An 18,694-nucleotide genomic window follows, 5' to 3' on the forward strand; every position below is an offset into this window, starting at 1 on the left:
GGGGGGGGGGGGGGGGGGATAAAACGCCTTGTTTGTTCTCAGAGCGATGCAGGTCCATTCCATTGTGGGGTGAACCCTGCTGTACAGTCTGTCAGGGGCTGGGCCGGCGTCCGTGGGGAGCGACAGTCCTCTGGTTCCTCAGCGGGGTCATAACTGCAGACGGACAAAAAGAGAACACTCAGAGCAGATCTGCAGCGGCTCCGCACATCGTCGCGCAGGAAGGAAGCTACCGAGGGAGGTTCTGTACCTTGGTGGCCTTGCCGGGGCTGTCGTGATTCGACTGGTGGACGACGTCGTTGACGATCATCTTGGCTATCTGCCACGCCATCTCCTCCTGGGCCTTGATGCCGAGAGAAACGGCACCAAAAAAACAACAGCGTTAACCACAGACTATTACTGAACTAATACGTACAGAGAGCCTCGCTACGCGCCTCACACCCCTGAATCATTCATGAATATCTTGTGGACTCACCTCGTCTGAGTTGCCCTGCACCCACTTCTTCATGGCTTGAGAAAACATGGAACCTAAAGGAGAGGAGAGGGAAGGCTGTGTGAGACAAAAGGGGACCGCATCGGTGAGCACGTAAACTTCAGGATCTTAATCGGAGCAAAGAAGCTGAACAAACAACTCAACGTGAGCGACTCCTGACGCGTTGAAGCATTCAGGGCTTTGGCCTACTTATTCTGGAGCCAAATGTCTGGTACTCTATTCTAGACTTGGACATAATAAATAAAGATTGTGTGTGTTCTTGGACCGTAAGAGTAGCGGAGGCTGGGTTGTTCTTAAATATTTCAGAAGGCTGCAGGGAGAATGGGAGCAGCCACAAACGAGGTTTGTATTCACGGCCGGAGAGTTGATGGTTTCACTGCGAGGAGCAACGAGATAAAGTCTGACAGACTGAGGGGCAAAGACTCAGAGAGAATAATGAGACAGAGAGAATCTAACAGGTAGAAGAGAGACAAGTGTGAGCCCATCTTGCCTTTGGATTTCTTCACGTCCGGCTCCGGCTCGGCCTCCCTGATAAACTGGCCCATCTCATTCACCTTCCCAAACGTCATCCTTCTGAGCGGACAGAGGAGAGGAGAGGGATGAAGACAGACTACAGCTTTGTCTTTCACTTTTCAAGATCTCGCTCTCGAATCATTTCGTGCAGGACATTTCAAAGCACTTTAAGAGAGAGTCAATAAAAAACGAAATAGATTACAGGCATTAAGGCAGTGTGGGCGATCGAAGGAGAGAACCAAAAAAGTAAAAGACAACAAGGGAACTTGACCAAGATACAGCAATTATTGGCAGAGTTAAAGAGATGACTTTAAACAGATTTAGCCAGCTTGACTCACCCAGCGTAGGGCCGCTGGTACAAGGACTCGGGGTCCAGGCTGGCCACGTCCACCGTGATCGCCTCGTCAAAGTTCTTCAGGATCTTGATCGCTGCCCTTTTGGCACCTTGCTGTAGAGCAAAGAAACCAGAAACTGTATGTTTGGCAGCACTACAGGGAACACCGCTTTTTATTTGTTGTTGTCGTCTAAAACGACGACAGGTACGACCACAACCTTTCGACATTAACAGAAATATCTCATGTAACGGAGGCGGAGCGGGTCTAAATGTCAGCAGACAAGAGGAGCACCCCCACAGGGGCTGAAGATGTGGGTTAAAGTCTGGGGGTTACCTGAGTCTGAGAGCCATCGCCGACATTTGAACTTGAGCGCTCGCCGTCCACCGGCCCGCCCTGACCTGCAGTGCTGACATTCACAAACTCGTCCGCCCGTACCGAGTTGATGAGGTCACTCAGGTATTTGTAGTAAAGGTTGCTAGACAGGAAGCCCGGCATGTAGACCTGAACAAAGGCAACACAACGCTCGCTGTTAAGAGGATAATGAGCTCCGGGATGCACCTTCGAGTGCTCACAACTGTGTTCAGATCGCATCTCATTAGCACGAGGCACATTTGTCAGCGGTATAATGGGACAATTCATCAGCGACTTACAACAGAAAACCTTTAGGAGGATCCTATTAAACTCAAGAAAACAGCTCAAGCTGAGGATTTCTTTTTCTTTTTTTAGAAAGTTTTAAAAGGGCAATGTATTAATCAACTAACGGTTTAATAATGTCCTGCAGAGTAAAAAGGACTCAAGAGAACCGGACCTTCTCCATGGTGGTCCAGGCCTGTCTGAGTGGAGTGGTGAAACAGTCGGGGAGCGGCCCCCCCTCTCGGCAGATGTTCGACTCTATCTCCATCCGCACAGAGTCACCGAAGCCCAGAGGGTTGGTGGCTTGGAGTGAGAAATACCTGGAGAGGAAGCAGAGCGATGAACGACCTGCTTTCAGATTTTTAATCAATACACAATCAGTAAAAACTCAAGAACTTTAGTGAGGAAAACTCCATCTTTACAAACATGAACGCAATCAAGTTTAAAATAAGGTATATAATAATAATCATATTTCTCTGTTACTTCAACCACAATTTTCTAATACCATGCACAGCAATCAGTGCACCAGGTTAAACTAAAGTCCTTCACTAGAGAACAGCTGTGCCCTTCCTCCTTCAGCGATACAGAGCAGTGGCACTCGGCCCTTTACCATCGCTGATAAAGCAGAGGCTCCGCCCTGACGTCACTAAACACACACATGAGCCCAACGGCTGTGATCCTGGAGCCTGTACTACGAAGAGAGTTCAACATACCCAGAGTCTCTTATGGTCACCCGGCTCAACTAACAACCACGATCCCGCTAAGCGGTCCTACGAAGCTGGTTATCAACTCCACCCATTATCATCATCTACGTAGCCATGTCTTTGGCATAAAGGGAGTATTTTTTGATGAACGAACTTTAACGAATACGTGATGCGCATTATAAAGTTTGAAGTGACGCGAGACTGTTTTGCTGCTGAAGCAGAGATGAGAGAGAAGAAAAGAAGTTAATGTCTGATAAGCTCCGTCTGGCTGAGATGCTGCATTCACAATCATGGGCGCTAATTATCAGTGTGGGGATTATTTTCCTAATAAAAGGCAACAGATTCCTGTCGGGAATAAAATAATCTTTGTTAAATTAAAATGCAGCTATCATCATCATTATGCATTCAGTGTGTTAAACTCTCCTCTGGCTGTAAAACCAAAAAAACTACACGCGAATGACTCTTTATTACTTGTCACTTATAAAACGTAATTGCAATCTTTTGTCCGTGGTGGGATCCTGTAGGAAGGACGCCGTGATTGTTTCCAGTGATCTGATTGGTCGGTGTCTGCCCGTCAACGGAACATAACTTTGTGAAACGCACTTACAAACTGACTTAACCTGGGTGATATATTAAAAGATGAACTGAAACACTGGACTGAAATGAATCATTTAAAGCGGCAGTAGACGTTTTATCGAGTGTTTGAGTGCACAGAAGCAGAGTGAAGACCTACTTGTCGTAGAGGATCATGGCATCGTTCTGAGCCTCCTGGCCGTCATACTGGCCCTTTTTAGACGCTAGCTGGTTCTGGAAGTTGTCCGCCGCCAGCCAGAACTGCAGTACATTCATCGCCTCCTCCTTTTCCATGTACTGCAGGTGAAGGAGATGAAGAGCACAGATCAAGATTAACCGCATGTCCTGAGTACACGCTGACATAGAGAATACATGTTTACTCCGACAACCTTTTGACTTTATTTGTGCATGGAGTGTCACTTTTGTATCGATAGGATGGTAGATAGTATAGGGAGCATCTACAGAGGGGTTTTGTGTTTAGTTATGTTTACTGTGGCCTCAGTTTACTACTGTGGTGACAACAGATATTCCCTCTGGAACAGGTAAATAAAATAACTGATAGACACCGTTTTGTGGCAGAGGCAAGAGAGGACGAGTGTATGAGGAGTTTAATGGCACTGGTGTGTTTGTGCTGAAACACCACGAATGAATGGTGGTCTGGGAAGCACTGGGCCCGCCGCTCACCTCAGAGAAGTAGAAGAGAGCCGACTCACAGAACAAGATGTCAGCCAGGAACACCGAGCCGCTGGTCAACACTTCGATCTGGTATTTACAGAAATGATGGCTCCGCAGGAATTCAGTAAAGTGCCTGGAAACGAAAGAGCGAGTGGGAGATGAATACAGGCGCCGCTAGGTGGTAAAGATGACCAAAGGGCTGCAGGTTGAACTTTAATCTTAATGTGGAAACCCGGCAACACCTCACTGTGTGAGTATTAACACCTCTGGAAGATGAATAGACAGAAACTCACTGTTGTTCCAAGATGGCGAAGACTACCAACTGTGCAATGACAAAGCAGTTTGGGTCCACCATGCCATCCTCGCCACATATCTTAGCTACACAGAGGGGGAAACATGATGTAAGAGGGTGACTTTTTGTGACTGAAACCAGTACGTTTCTATTGCCGTTGTCCGTATCTTACCGACAATGTCGTTTCTGATCTGTTCTGTGATGGGGATGGGCTTCACAGCGTCCGGAGAGATGTACTTGGTGAAGATTGTAACTGCATCTTTCTCTATACCTGGAAAAACAAAGAGACAAAGACACAAATAGCTGAACATCCAGTGATGCTACAACATACATAGAACTGATGTTTCTGTGTGAGAAGAGTGTCCATGGAAGCACCAAGAGGATATTCCACACTAAAAATACAAACTTCTTAAGATAACTACCTGATTTGTCTAACACAGTCTTCTAAATCCTCATGTTAAAAAGGTAATATCGCAGTAAACAACTACTTGCTATGTAAAGATATAGTGGCGTTTTTGTGCGCTTAATTTGTGCGTGCAAGTCTGTGTGTGTGTGTGTGTGTGCGCGCGCCCCACCGGCTAGCTAATCGGCACCACTCTGCACCACTTACAGCTGTTAGCACAGTTAGCTGCTAGCCGCCGGCTCAGCCGTTGCCATGTTGAGAGCTATGTGAGGGCAATCCATCAAACCTAGATACTCTCTGAATGTTTGACGTGTGCACCTTTAACTTAAGCCGAATCACAATCTGGTAGGGCAGAGATCTCTCTTCAGCCAGTATGAACAATAAACAATATTGTACGTATGGGCATGTCAGTATTGTTTTAAATTAAACATCGACCTATCCTTTTTAAAGTGGCAAAAGACAACACCGAGTCTATTCAAAGTGTCTATTTAATGCACTATTGTTGTGCAAATATTAGGAGTTGGGTGTTAATTCTCCACTCTGATGACTTTAAAAAGGTTGCTGAAAAAGAGGCCACAGCAAGATGACAATCACACCTCAGATCTGGAAAACCAAGTGGCGAACATGATGGAGATGTGACAATTATGATGGATTCATGTATGAATTTGAGGGAGGTCGCAGTCCACACGGATCGGATGTTTTCATCTGCTGCTGTTTGTTCGTGCCTCGTATACATCATGATTTGTTCCGTTTCCATTGCACTTGCCTTATATACTTATATACTAAACTTATATATCTTGTATAAACACATAAAGAGAGGAACTTGTGTAAAGGTGACTCACTTTTCATGAGTTGGACAGAGAGGTCTCGCAGGGTGCTGATTGACTGCACCTTGTAGGGAGTCCCTGTCCCGGACTGGGCCTGCCTGCAGGGGGTTTCTGCTCGAGGAGTGTCGGGTCTCAGGTCGGCCTCTGCGCTGGAGGAGTCCCGGCGCTCCCAGTGCGCCGCCGGCCGCTCGCCGCTACTGTCCCGGGCGAGAGCATCGGGTGCGCGTCGGGCCAGCTCCGGCGGTGGCTCCGAGCCGCCGGGGGAGACGGGGACGGGCTCGGCCAGAGAGCTTTGTTTGACAGAGTTCAGGCTGTGCGCTCGGACCCGCGACCAGCTGGCCGAGCGGAAGCTCTCAGCCTCCAGCCAGAAGCGGACCAGGTGGTCGGCGCCCTGGTGTTCCATGAAATGCATGTAGTGGGGTATCGCCACGTTGTCCCGGAGGACGTGCTCCACCGTCTTAGACAGCCGAGAGCGGTCATCTTGGGGATGATAGTTCACACTGGAGTGACCTGGAACGCACAAATGTACACACGGTTAAGTAATCCACTTAGCACAGCTCACTTTTATAGGCTTCTCTGTTAGTGTATTTCTAGCTACAAGAAAAATCTGAAATAAGATTGAGCTGCCTTTAAGTGCAAATTAGACACTGAAGCGCTCCACTCCAATAACTGACTGAGCAGCACTTTCTTTGATTTGCAGGTTTCAACTTTCATAATAGAAGGAAGATAAGTTGTGCAGGATATTGATGGGAGTTGCAACTTGAAGTGAAAGACAAGACAAAAAACAAAAAGAAAGTGTCCGTGTTCAGCTCTCTCATGACTGAAGGCTGGAACGAGAGCTGAATCTAAACTCCTGCTTTTGCAGCCTTGTGAATCTCTCTCTGTCTGACAAGAAGCGGCCTCGGACTGAGCAATTTCACAGATGATTTAACCCGGACAAACTTTTCAGAATCACACATCTCCATCATCTGTGTGTCCTCCTGTCAGTCCTGTCATTCACACGTGTGAGTGTGTGTGGGGGGCAACGTTTGACAGACCCCAAACTCCTGTAGGGATGCCGTATCATTTGACTTTACGATGTCTCAAATTGAGTGTCTGTTTGAGTAACATCCACCATCCCGGACTACAAGACACACACACTTCTGGAAAACAAAATAAAGAAGGGGCCGTACTCATTGAATACAAACCCAGACACTTGCTGGATTATGAATCAGAGCACATCAGCTGTAGTCAGACTGAGGCTTCTTCGGTGTTTTGTTTACTCTTTAAAAAACAAAACAGTGCTGCAAGAGGTGTCCCCCAGTGTGAGGCGCTTATCAATCAGCCCCTTCGGATTCCTTAAGACCTCGCAGACAAGTCCACCTTAATAAGGAAAGCTGAAAGCAGCAACCTGCGTCTGCATTGGCTCATAAAAAAGAGCCTCATCTGAATCTTTGAGCGTCAGTAAACATCTGTTAAAACCACAGCCTCGTGAAACACTTGATGCGTTTCATTCTGGTTTTGCTGTCCGGGCGGTGCCACAGGTTCGTCCACCTCCGTCTGACTCACCTCCGCTATTCTCTGGGCAACTTGCTCGTGCAGTTCTCGTCGCTGCCGTCACTCAACATTACATTCATGCGCTAGCCACTGTATTTTTGGCATGTAGTGTACATAACCAGGAACCTGATTCATGAGCACTACTGATCAAGTTCCGCATGGCCTCAGGAGAAGAATGTCCTCGTGCGTTTTAAAAGAAATACATGAAGTCATGCGAGTGTGTCACACAGCACTAATGCAGGGAGTTTCTTCCATTTGCACAAGACAGTGTGCTGCTGTTTAAGCCGTGTTAGTGAAGAAAGAGTCACACTCTGTAGCTGCAGCACATTACGCCAGAAAACTAATTATCCCTTTAAAAAGGTTAAATTAAATTTGCTATTCTAATCAGTCGAGAAACTCCAAAATGCAGATGTTCCACCTAAAAACACAAACTTTTTAGCTGCATTTCAGAATACACCTCAAATGTATATGTTCCAATGTTTGGTTGGGTCTTCATATGTGATCACTGTAAGCAAAACACAGACACACGGATGCTGGCTCCCTACCAAGATCTCCAAAGTGCGCAGCCTCCATGTGGCTCGGCTGTTTCTTGAGGATGGCGGTGCGACCGCGGGCAAAGGAGTCCATGTTGGCAGAGATGGCGTTGATGGCCACAGGGCTGGGCCCGGCAGCGTCCTGGGTGGCATGGTGGTTCCTCAGTCCTGGTGATGGAGAGTGAGGGCTGGGTGAGGCTGAGTGGGTGGAGGACAGAAAACAGGCATTAGGCAACAACAACAACAACAACAAAAGCAGAAAAGGAGTACAATGATATCAAAGATCTGAGCGGCCTGAATGTGTGACGTCAGTGTGACTTGTATGAGAAGGTCTTTTTAGCGAAGGCTTTTCAAAGAGCTCACAGTTAGTTCACAGAGGCCTCGGGGGTGTGAGGAGAGATGTTTGAGAAGACAGACCGCTCCGTGTTTGTTTGAATGTGAGCTGCATGTGTTCCACTGAGTAGCTTGAGGTTCATAATGTCAGTCCTTGCGACAGCATGGCAAGCAATGATCGAACATCATAAACCAAGTGAAGCAAAGAGCCACTTGAATCACTTCCGTATGGAGGCTAATCTCACTTTCTACACACGCAAAAAAAACATCTCTGCGACGATGAACTCACCTCTATTGGCTTTAGCGTCCGTCGCTCTCTCGGGTTCTTTGCTTTTGGCTGTGGGGGGGAAAGACGAGATGTAACTGGAGAAGGATGCAGCATTTTCATTCACAACACGGGGCGAGACCAGCGAGCGCGCAGCACATACATGGTGACATTCATTGAGGTAAAGGGAAGACTGGAACTCGCTATCAAGTTACATAATGACGTTAGTGAGGACACCGATATACTAGAGAAGCAAACAAACCATTTCCTGCGGAGCTGCTTCCTTGCTGCTGCGGACAGATGAGGAGGTAAATAGGGGAGCTGTGTTCTGATATGTGAAAGCCCTCTCAGTCCTGCTAATCATACGGCAAGAAGAGAGGCGTCCATACTGTATGTCAGCATTAAGGATCCTTCCTAAGATTGGTGACCTTGGTCTATCAGCTCTGGTGGGTCACGGGCAGTTTAAAGCCTAGTGAAGCTGACTGTCTGACAGCTCACACCTGAAGCCCTCTAAGAGTTGCGCGCCACTCCAAAGCTCTGTGGCCGACTGTCAAATAAAAAGTGAAATATGTAGCCTGTAGTGGAATAAGTGCACAAACATGGTGGCAACCACTCATCAGAGTGACTCACCATTCGTGTCTTCAGATTAGGCTGCTGCTGCTGCTGCTGCTGCAGAGGGCGGTCAAGATAGGTATCAATTTTGAGCACTGACATTACAAAATGGACTGCGAGGCCCGGGGCGAATGCGCTTTCAGCGGGACAATTTTTGAGGGAGCCGTCTGCGAGTGTACGCGTCACTCAAGAGTCTGAGTCGGCAGGCACTGAGAGGCTGTCTGTCACAGCTGAGAGATGAGGCCTTTAGAAAGGAGCTCCGACAACCTCTGCGGTACAGATGACACCAGACGTCTTTGTTCCAAATAAATATTCAGATAGGACCATGAGGAGTTGCTGCAATGGATGTTTTTGGTTATTAAAAAAAAAAAAAAAAAAAAAAATGTCTAATGTACTACCAGCAAAATGGACAGACAGCATTGGTGTGCATTGGCACAAGCACCGTGAGGACTCACTTTAGTCTCAAAAGGTGCGCCACTGACAGCAAAGCATCGAGATGTGTTGCAGTGAATGATGCACTTGCTATGTAGATTGATGGCGTGGGCCAAACTTAACCGAATGAATGAAGGGAATCAAACTGATAAAGGTAAACGTCGATGACGCCTGAATGAACAAAGTACAACAACCTACAGATAACACTGACAACTCTGTATTATTACCATTACTAATGCCAATTTGATTAATCTATTGCCCCACATGACTCATTATTATTTGATATTAGTGCTCGAACTTCTTTGCAAAACTTCAGTAAAACTTTGCATGTACAATTCGACCATGCCCTACACCAAACACTACACTTTCTTCCTGTAAGCACAGAGTGTCATCCTGGTTCAGAGCTATATAAGTGCCCTCTCTCTCTAATATTTCCTCATTTTGGAGACCTGCTGTGTCAGCTGCTTTGACTGCTGTAGCCTGACGAGGAAAAACCCACTGATCTCACTCATGAAGATGAACAACGGTGGTCTGGTGTTGACAGTGAGGTTAACTCTGGAGATTTCACGAATGAACACGAGCAGACATCGGTTTCACAATGATCTACCCTCATTGATATGCATGGTGTGGACAAAATATGAGATGCACGAGTGGGTACAATGTATAACTACAGCCTAAAAAATGAAGCTCAGTCAATGTCTACTACAACAATTCCCTAGGTATAAGACACACTGTTTATGTCATGCAATGACCGTAATATGAGGGTTCAGCCTGAAATAGCGCGAGGCCATGTTGTGGTTTAAAACCAACATTCAGGTCCAATTTAATCAGCTTCTTTAACTCCACGTTGGATGATGCTGTCCAGTCTGACTGACGTTAGCTAACGTTACATCCCTTTCGGTCAAACGTTTCTAAACGAAGACTACACATTTAATTTAAGATAACCAACAACTCTTATTCCCATACAACGGGCTAATGTTAAGTGTATTTTCCATATCTCCTGCTGGTTAAAGCTGTATAATAATGGCTTTGGTGAAGCTAGCTAACGTTAGCTGCCATAGCACAGTTCGACACTTGTGTCAAGTGATGGGTGTCACATGTAAAAGGGCTCGTTGGGAGTCTTTAATGTGAAGAAGCACTATTTTTTTAAACATAATCAAGTTGAAGGGTGTAATTGGTACAACGTACTGCTGACAGCTCTCTGTGGCGGATGTATTTCCACCCTGGCTAACAGCAGGTCAGGCAGGGAGGATAGAGAGGCCACCGCTAAGCTAACCGTGTCACTGCAGAGAGCAGCGGCGGAAGGGAAATCTCACTTCCACAGACAACCACGCTGTCACTGGTCAATTTGCTTGCGGCCGCAGCCTCGACCACATTGGTTACATCTTATCGGGCACCAGTCTCTCCTCAGCCGGACTCTCTTAGCTGCTAGCTACCGTTGACGTTGCAGCACTCAAGAGGGAGCTTCCTCACCTTTCCTCTTGAAAAACGACATGACGGGTTTCACACTGTGACCGTTTCCTCAGCTCACTGACACCATCCCGTGGCTCCGCGGGTCCCTTCATTCAAATGCATCTGTTCTGGACACTCCTGAGGTGGAAATGGGTTATTATCGCAGCCCAGGTGAGTGCTGTCAAATTCCAGTTTTTGACAAATCCAAGCCCAGCACAGCGGCCATATTGTCAATAAACGTCTTACTTCCGGGCTGGTGCGGCAGCAGCATTGTGGGAAATGACGTGTTACCTGCTCCGGCCAGAAGATGGCGACGTTTCAACGCTTGAGAAGTTACAGCGTTGCAGCTGAGTCAAATGATTCTGTGAGGTAATATGCTTTCTACCGTTTAATACAATAATTTAAATACTATTCAAAAGTCATATTTTTTATGAAAATATATAATTTTTTATGTAAATAATATATCAATATATCATAATCAGAAATCTAAATAGATAACTAAAGCAGTTATTGCTTACTTAATGAAACCAAACAGTACTATGGCAATTAAAATATGCTGATAAAATGCTTTGTTTTTATGTACAGACATCCACTTGGCCTCTGTTGTCATTGACTGTATATAAGGTTGGAAAAAAGCAAGACTTCAATCATATTAAAGTAATAAAACATTTCCGTGCATGTTTTGCTTAAATTTACATCTTGAGACATTTTTCAATAACCATGATCCAAAGGTCAGAACAGTTTTCATCTCAACAATGACTATATATGACATTACTGCCACTAGCCCAATTATATTTGATAGAACTGTACCACAACTTTAAGTGTTGTTTTGTAAAAGGGCCAAACCGATCATTCCTTGACACCAATTTTCATGTATTTAGATTTTGGAAACAATTTGTTAGTATGAATATGAATTACGGCAGCAGAGGGATAAACCTTTGATCTAAATTTGGGAGGAATTATGCTAAAGGTGAGAACAAAAATACAGCGTTAAAATGGTGTTTCTAATGTTTTCTCAAACGGAAGTGAGCTGGAAGTCAGAATGATAAACAATAAAAATGTGTCAGTTTGTAAATGAGCCTTTATTACATACACACATTGTTCTGCCAGTTTTGACTTGGTTATTTCATGTCCAGCGTTAACAACCAATTTGAAGCATAAAAATAGTAAACACAGAAGTCAATTTTAGCTTGAATCCCAGGATGACGGTTACACTTTAACCAGTCATACAAATGTAGCCTCTGTTGATTAATTATTTTTCACCTGGTGGCTATTTAAGTACGAGCACAGGTGTTTTCATTTCCGGCTAATTAGAGCTCTGCAATCACGCCTCAACAAATGCAACCGCGTGAGATATGGAGCAAGCACTTCCTAAAAGAGGAGGCCTTATTAAGAAAACAAGTGAAAACACCTGTCTGTTAAAAACAATGATTGTCCTAGTTTCCTCTCTGTGCAGACTGTATAGACATTACAGCCACCGGAGACAAAGTCCCACGTTTACTGTTCTACCGCATTCGTTAAACAAACAGCCACGACTCTCTGAATTCAACATTGTTTTTATTACATGAAATGTGCAGATTTGTGATTCAAGAGCAGAGATTTTCAAAGAAATGTTGCGTTTTCATTGGAAAAATGTTCCCGCGCATTTAAAGAACACACAGAACTTAGTATAAATCACACACCGCTTGATTAATCGAGACCATCGAGAGATGTTGTGCTGCAAGCGCGACGTATTCATTAATTCGCCTTTCAATCTCGTCCAACTCCATGGGTGTCATCGGGCCTGTCGATGCGGTAGACGAACTCTGCCGGCATGAAGTAGCCCAGGTACTCCACGCTGTCGGGGGTGGTGTCTATGTAGTAGTGGCCCCCTTCTCCGTGGTGGCTGAAGCAGTGGGTGTGCTCCACGCGGAGGTCCAAACCCTGCAAACGCATGAACGAGACGCATTCGGAAGCGGTCTACTTTTACCGATTGGTGCTCATCTCATGTCGTGTCTGCCTCACTGAGGCGAGCGCTCGCTTTACTCACGGGGTCTCTGGATACCAGCACCGACTGGCAGATGAGCGGGGCGCTGACCTCAAAGTGCTTGAGCCACTTGTTGACGTCGTCGTTGGTGTTGAGGGGGCAGGCCGAGAACTCTCTTGGCTGTCGATATGAGCATATTTTTAATGAAATAAATCATGGCGTGGAACTGTCAGCAAACTATCGATCGTGTACTGTGTCGAAATGTCCAATATTTACCATGATGTGGATTTTGGCTTTCCCTTTCTGGATGATAAAGGTGCCCCCCAGAGCCAGGCTTTTATCAGGGTAGCGACCTTCTAGAGTGCTCCTCAGGGCCGTCACAAGACTGTGGGCCCCTGTTCTCTTCTTGGCCCGCACCTCAATGACCTGGAGGTGAAGAGAAAACAACACATTCCTTTTGTTAATGTTTATCTTCTCCAATGTCGGGAGCACAGATATGATGGGGCTGAAGTTCAGGTGTACCAACTTTTAACCTACTAACCTACAGATAATTGGGTTTAAGATCATATATAACCAGGGGTGTTTCGTTATTTGACAAAAGCAAAATGACAAAAGCGTTTTTGTGCATGCACCATGGTTCGCTCTCAGAGACAAGAAGCCGCAGATGTTTTTTTGATCTGATGAGACTTGTTACCTTTCCAGACTTCCCCTCACAGGCGTACAGATTGCCCATCAGCCCAAAGCTGCAGCCAGAGAATTTGTTGCTGTATTTTTCTTGCAGACACCGGCCATCGGCCGGGTTGATGGAGGCGAAGTAGCTGCCGTTCACTGCAGGCCTTCCCTCCGCTTCGGTCAGAACCAGAGGCATCATCTGTGGACGAGAATATTTAGAATCTGCTTCACTGCAGAGCAACGTCTCTCGTGCCAGATGTGCAGCTTTCAGTTAGATACAGTCCAAACTCCAAACAGAAAGCAACCCCACAGCTACCCAAACTTTGTCAATCCATTATTTACTCTGTAGTCAGACATCCTGATATAAACATGAAAGCTAAACTATCTTAAATAAGACCTTACTGGAGCCAGATTTTATTATTTTTAGGCCACTGCTTTAACAAATCATTGTTATCTTGGGGTTCCACTCCAGGGGGGAAAACTGGAGAGCTGCACCCTAAGTAAAGGTATTTTAGCCAGAATCTATGATGTGCCGTAAAAGTGATTAACCTCTGCATTCATTCCCACAACTCTGCTGGGAACAGCGGCTGCACCGAGGACGAAGGCTCCTGGCAGCTCCAGCTCCTTTGATATGGTGTTCATGTTGTATTCCTGGGAGGAAGAGAGGCGACAATATAATAATCCCATCCCACTACAGGCCATTGATCATTATTCCACACAATATTTTGTAATAAAAAAAATAAAAAAAACTACCTTGTGCTTTTGAACCAAGGGGATCAGGTACGGCACACCACCAACATCGGTGATGCGAGGCTTTCCACACAAGCCTGCAGCATGAGGACAGAGGTGAGGTGAAGTGATCAACAACATGACACAAATCCTAACTAACAACTTCACAATTCTGATCAAATGCTTTTTTTGTAGCCATTATTTCTAGACGAATATAGATATAATCATATATCTTCAATGTAAGATCAAATAAATCCACATGTAAGGGTAAAAACGAAGTGTCAAAATGAGCATGATTGGACTAAATACATGATGTAAGACATGCATGAGGGATTTGATTCTGCCTCCGAGATGTATACAGAGTTTATAGGGTTTTTTTACATTATGGAAAATGGGACTGAACACTGTGGAACAACGCAGTGTACTTGTACGTGATAGGCTCTTACCTTTGACAGGAAAGTGGAAGGGCTCTTTGGTGAGATCGGGACACTCCACAACACTCACCTGCACTTCTGCAAAGTTGTCTTCCAGTCCTGCTTGCAGTACTGCAACCAGCAATAAGTCGTTGTTACTCTCTCTCTATATTTATATACAGAGATAAACATGCAGTTTCATAAACATTCATGGGCTGTGCCACTGATGTCCTTACCTCCACGCAGTTCCTCCAAATCTGGCGCGTGCAGCTGAACCTTTTCAGTTTTGCTGATTTGTGCCATAACTGTTGTTGAAGTTAAAAGTACCAGCAGGCTGTCTGCGGTGCAGGAAAAGCGGACTGCTAAAGCGAGCACATCCCGAGTGGTTGAAGACCAACCAAAGAGTAAATACTAGCAAGATGGTTCCTACCCCACACGGTTTGTTTCCTCGTCTATGCAGCACGTTTAGTAGCATAACTGCCTCAGTTTTGGAAAAATATATTTTTATTTCACGGGTACTATTGTAAGAATAGAATAGAATAGAGTTTTTTGTCAGGATCACTTATGAATGTTAAACAAACGGGGGATTAAGAGCGGCTCGTATTTACTGAGGGAAGCTCGGACAAAGAGACAAAACGGAAGTAGAAAGAGTGAAACCTCTTGCTCATTTGTCCATTACCGCCTGCTCGTTGGTCATTGGTCACGTGACTATTCGTCAAGTAGGAGACGTTTAGAAACTTCCGGATTGGTTCACACAGACACGTGTGGTGGCTACTCGCTTTTACTTTGTTTTGTTTTTTGGTGCAGGTTGTTGCTATACGACATTAGCGAGATGTTTAGGTAATACTCATCCGTGTCCACCCAAAGCGGACATATAATTGGAGACAACTAACATATTTAGAGCGTATTTTTGTTCGAGGCAGGCTACAAGCGGATCTTTTTTTTTTTTTACTATTTCTTGCCAATGAAGACCTCCTCTAGTTTGATCTCTGCCCTTTGCTAATCTGCACAATGACTGGAGTGCATCATTCTCTAAATGGGAATCAATCCGAAGTTGGATTGATTCTTGAGTCTTCTGTGGGACAGGGCAGACGGGATAAAGTGTCTAATGGTCCTGCTGAAGCAGAGGGGTAAGGATGTACTACTACACATGTCACAAGTATGATCAAGCTTTCCCCCAATAACAGCAGCCTGAATAAAAGCTCCAGTTTGTCTTTCTAAATGTATAAATGTTCCTCTGCAGGGACTCAGGAGACAGCCTGTTCATAACCCAAAAGACATTAAAGTTACCTGAGGCTAGGAGGTTAGGAAGACGACCTCACTACAGCAGGAGGTCAAAGCCCGTATCTCCCAGAGAACTAGAGGGAAGTGCAGACAGTTCATCCTCCGCTTCCTGCGATGAAGAACTGGAAACTCACGAGTGGAGGAGAAGAAAGAAATACTCCCTGCCGAACTACAGTTTCCCTTTCCTTCAAGAGCGGAAGCGCCAAAGCGGTCCGTTACCCGACCAGAACAAAAGCCTTCATGTAAGAATGACCAATACTTAAACACACATTTGTTTGCTGGCTGGTGTTGCTGTAGAACGTCAACAAGTATACATATTATTTTTGTGCTGAAGTCTTTCCTTGTTTCAGAATTACACGATTGGCGGCTTCTTTAAATGTCTCGGAGAGCTGAGGCAGAGCTATCGAAGAGGACAGAATCTGGAGTCATCTTTACCAACAGTAGACATGGATGGGGAGAACATATCTCCATTGTCAGAGTGAGTTTATGTCAAGGAATAACCATGCTTATTGTAAGTTACATGTGTATATATTTTAGTGGCCTATAACCATCAACACCCAGTGACAGACTTATATGTACTCCTCTTAATATTCATTTTTTAAGTTCAATTGTAGAAAACCCTACATACAGTTTTATAGTTAAAAAAAAAATCCTTCAGTCTGGTTTTCTGGTTTAGTGCAGGGACAACCCTTGTAAATGTAGATGCCATTAAGCTTTTGGTGCCATTTTATCTGAGTGCTTTCGATACAGTTGATCACAAAAGTCTTTGAAATAGACTCGGGGAACACATCAGTCGGTCTGCAGCAGTGTTTAACAGATATGCCTCTTGTCTTTCAGGCAGAGAGTTCTAGATTATGAATACAATACCTTGTGGGACATTGTTTTGAATAAAACGTATCTATTCTGTTCCAGAGAAGATGGAGAGAGGTCAGAAGACGAAGACATCAAAGTGGTGGTAAGCAGGCCGTTGAAATCATGCACGTCGCTGCACTTTTTATTTGTGAATTTGGCATATAATCTGTGTGTCACCTCACAGGAGAGGAAACACTTCATGGCATCATCCAGAACAAAGAGCCAACAGACCTGGTGCAACCAGTTAAAAAAACAACGGAGGAGGAAAAATGTCACACAAAAGGGCAGAGAAGCACCCGAGCCTGTAACGGAACAGGCAGGTCCAAGACGAAGAAGCCAACGTCTCCTCCACAGACCCCCAGAGCATACAGCTGTCACTAAGGTAAAGAAGAAGAAGAGGAGGAAAGAAGAGCCAGAGGGTCTGCGCGCTGCAGCATCTGTGAACATGCAGGCAAAAGAGACTTCCAGCCTGTCTGAGGGTTGTAGGGCAGCGCAGACCAGCAATGTGCTGGAAGTGAATGTAAAACATGGGATGAAGGACTCGTCAGGTAATGGTAACACACTGAGGCAGGAGGAGGGAGGTATTCCCGATTCAACACAAAAGAAAAAGAGAAAAAAGAATAAGCCCCGAGCAGAAAGTGTTGGACAGGAAGCGGACGTGAGAGTGGAGGATTGTGTGGTTTCAGTGAGCTGTAACGTGGAGGATGGTGGAAAGAAGAAGAAGAAGAAGAACAGGAAGAGAAGTGGCGAGGATGTCGAGCAGTTACAGTTGGGCGCAGTTGCCGAACCTCTAATTGATGATGCTGACATACAGAAGAAGAAAAAAGGGAAAAAAGAACTGGGAATTGTGATACCGGACGAACATGAAGAAGAGGAGGCCTCGAATAGGACTTTGGATTTGCCGCCGGTGTCGACAGAGCAGGTCGAGGCGTCGGGAAATTGTTCCGAAAATGCTGCGGCTTCTTACGAAACTTTAGGATCCAGTTTTGTCAAAAGGAAAAAGCACAAAAAGAAGCAACAGTCATTGAATAACGAGGCCCCTCAGGACAGAGGAGAGGGTGCAGATGTGAGCTTTGGTCTGGATGATACTGTAACCTTGGCTAAAGGTTCAGAGACGTCACTGAAGAAGAAGAGGAAAAGTCTCTTTGAGGGAATGAATTTCTCTTCTTACACTCCTGAAGAAGAGGGAAACCAGAAAACAAATGAGGGCCTTGAAGAGCAAAATGCTGAACCTGTGATGAAGAAAAAGAAGAAGAAAAAGAGTGGAATATTTAGCAGGGGTGTATCTGAAGACAAAGTGGCGCAAAGCGATGATTCAGCATCTGTGCGGGAAAAAGAAAAGAAGACAAAGTCATCCTTCCTCGTCGCTGATGCAGAGGAAAACAATGTGGAGGAACTCAACGACGGGGTCACGAAACGGAAAAGGAAGAGGAAGACGTCTGCAGAGCAGGAGAGCGTGGAAGAAGGTCACGAGCGGGATTGTGAGGAACCGGACAAAACACGTCGGGGTGCTTTGCCTCAATCTGCTGACACGGGGAGGAAAAGGAAAAAGAAACGTACAGGAAGTGAGAGTGAAGGATTGGATGGTGCAGCCGACGCAGCGTTTTCTCCACATGATGAGGCTGCGGTGTTGAAAAAGAAGAAGAAAAAGTGCAACGATGTGATGAAAGAGGGTCCACCAACCGCCACGACCTGTAGCTCATTTTCACGCAAGGATAAGGGCAAACGCTGTGACAGTACGAACGTGTCTCAGGATGGCAGTACTCATGACCAACCGAGCACGGGAACGCTGACCTCAGTCGAATGTGATTTAGCGACGTCAAATGACGAGGGAGACAAGAAGAAGAAGAAGAAGAAGAAATTAAAAAACGAGGGAAAGTCGTCAACAGAGTCTGCTGAGTTAGAGCCCATACAAAATCAAAAAGAGAGGAACGAGCAATCAACCACACCAGAGACTTCAGACATTGTGAAAAACAAGCTTGGAAAGCGCAAGCGGAAACTTCATAATCCAAACGAGGACTTCTTTACTGAGTGTTAGTTTGAACTCACCGATTGGATGAACTGTGGTTTGAGTTTGATCAGGACAGCTGATGCAGCCGCATGCTGGACGCTCTGTGTCTTTTTTAGATGGACAGTGAACATGTGAAAAGATTTCCTTTTAAATATGTAT

At 45.5% G+C, this 18,694-nt stretch overlaps 3 protein-coding genes across 3 annotated transcripts; 1 reads left to right on the top strand and 2 right to left on the bottom strand.

The window, feature by feature from the left end:
* Nucleotides 1-18: 18 nt before the first annotated feature.
* Nucleotides 19-10,872, bottom strand: akap10 (A kinase (PRKA) anchor protein 10). Its single transcript, XM_031857527.1, has 15 exons — nucleotides 10,630-10,872; nucleotides 8,137-8,184; nucleotides 7,527-7,712; nucleotides 5,461-5,955; nucleotides 4,388-4,486; nucleotides 4,217-4,301; nucleotides 3,933-4,056; nucleotides 3,409-3,545; nucleotides 2,147-2,291; nucleotides 1,672-1,839; nucleotides 1,342-1,451; nucleotides 981-1,063; nucleotides 473-525; nucleotides 248-340; nucleotides 19-153 (listed from the first exon to the last, which is right to left on the bottom strand). Exons 1-15 carry the CDS (start codon nucleotides 10,649-10,651, stop codon nucleotides 148-150), a joined length of 1,854 nt encoding a protein of 617 aa, XP_031713387.1. The 5' UTR covers nucleotides 10,652-10,872; the 3' UTR covers nucleotides 19-147.
* A 1,276-nt stretch (nucleotides 10,873-12,148) lies between these two features.
* cunh11orf54 (chromosome unknown C11orf54 homolog) lies at nucleotides 12,149-14,860 on the bottom strand. The gene is made up of 8 exons (XM_031857329.1): nucleotides 14,625-14,860; nucleotides 14,422-14,520; nucleotides 14,000-14,073; nucleotides 13,796-13,897; nucleotides 13,269-13,445; nucleotides 12,851-13,000; nucleotides 12,638-12,754; nucleotides 12,149-12,531 (listed from the first exon to the last, which is right to left on the bottom strand). Exons 1-8 carry the CDS (start codon nucleotides 14,689-14,691, stop codon nucleotides 12,358-12,360), a joined length of 960 nt encoding a protein of 319 aa, XP_031713189.1. The 5' UTR covers nucleotides 14,692-14,860; the 3' UTR covers nucleotides 12,149-12,357.
* On the top strand, nucleotides 14,527-18,562 carry LOC116389025 (eukaryotic translation initiation factor 5B-like). The gene is made up of 5 exons (XM_031857414.1): nucleotides 14,527-15,518; nucleotides 15,632-15,914; nucleotides 16,023-16,150; nucleotides 16,585-16,627; nucleotides 16,709-18,562. Exons 1-5 carry the CDS (start codon nucleotides 15,400-15,402, stop codon nucleotides 18,560-18,562), a joined length of 2,427 nt encoding a protein of 808 aa, XP_031713274.1. The 5' UTR covers nucleotides 14,527-15,399.
* The last annotated feature ends 132 nt before the right edge of the window (nucleotides 18,563-18,694 follow it).

Source organism: Anarrhichthys ocellatus, unplaced genomic scaffold (assembly GCF_004355925.1).
Source record: "Anarrhichthys ocellatus isolate YVR2014 unplaced genomic scaffold, GSC_Weel_1.0 scaffold18, whole genome shotgun sequence".
In the NCBI taxonomy this organism is placed as follows: Eukaryota; Metazoa; Chordata; class Actinopteri; order Perciformes; family Anarhichadidae; genus Anarrhichthys; species Anarrhichthys ocellatus.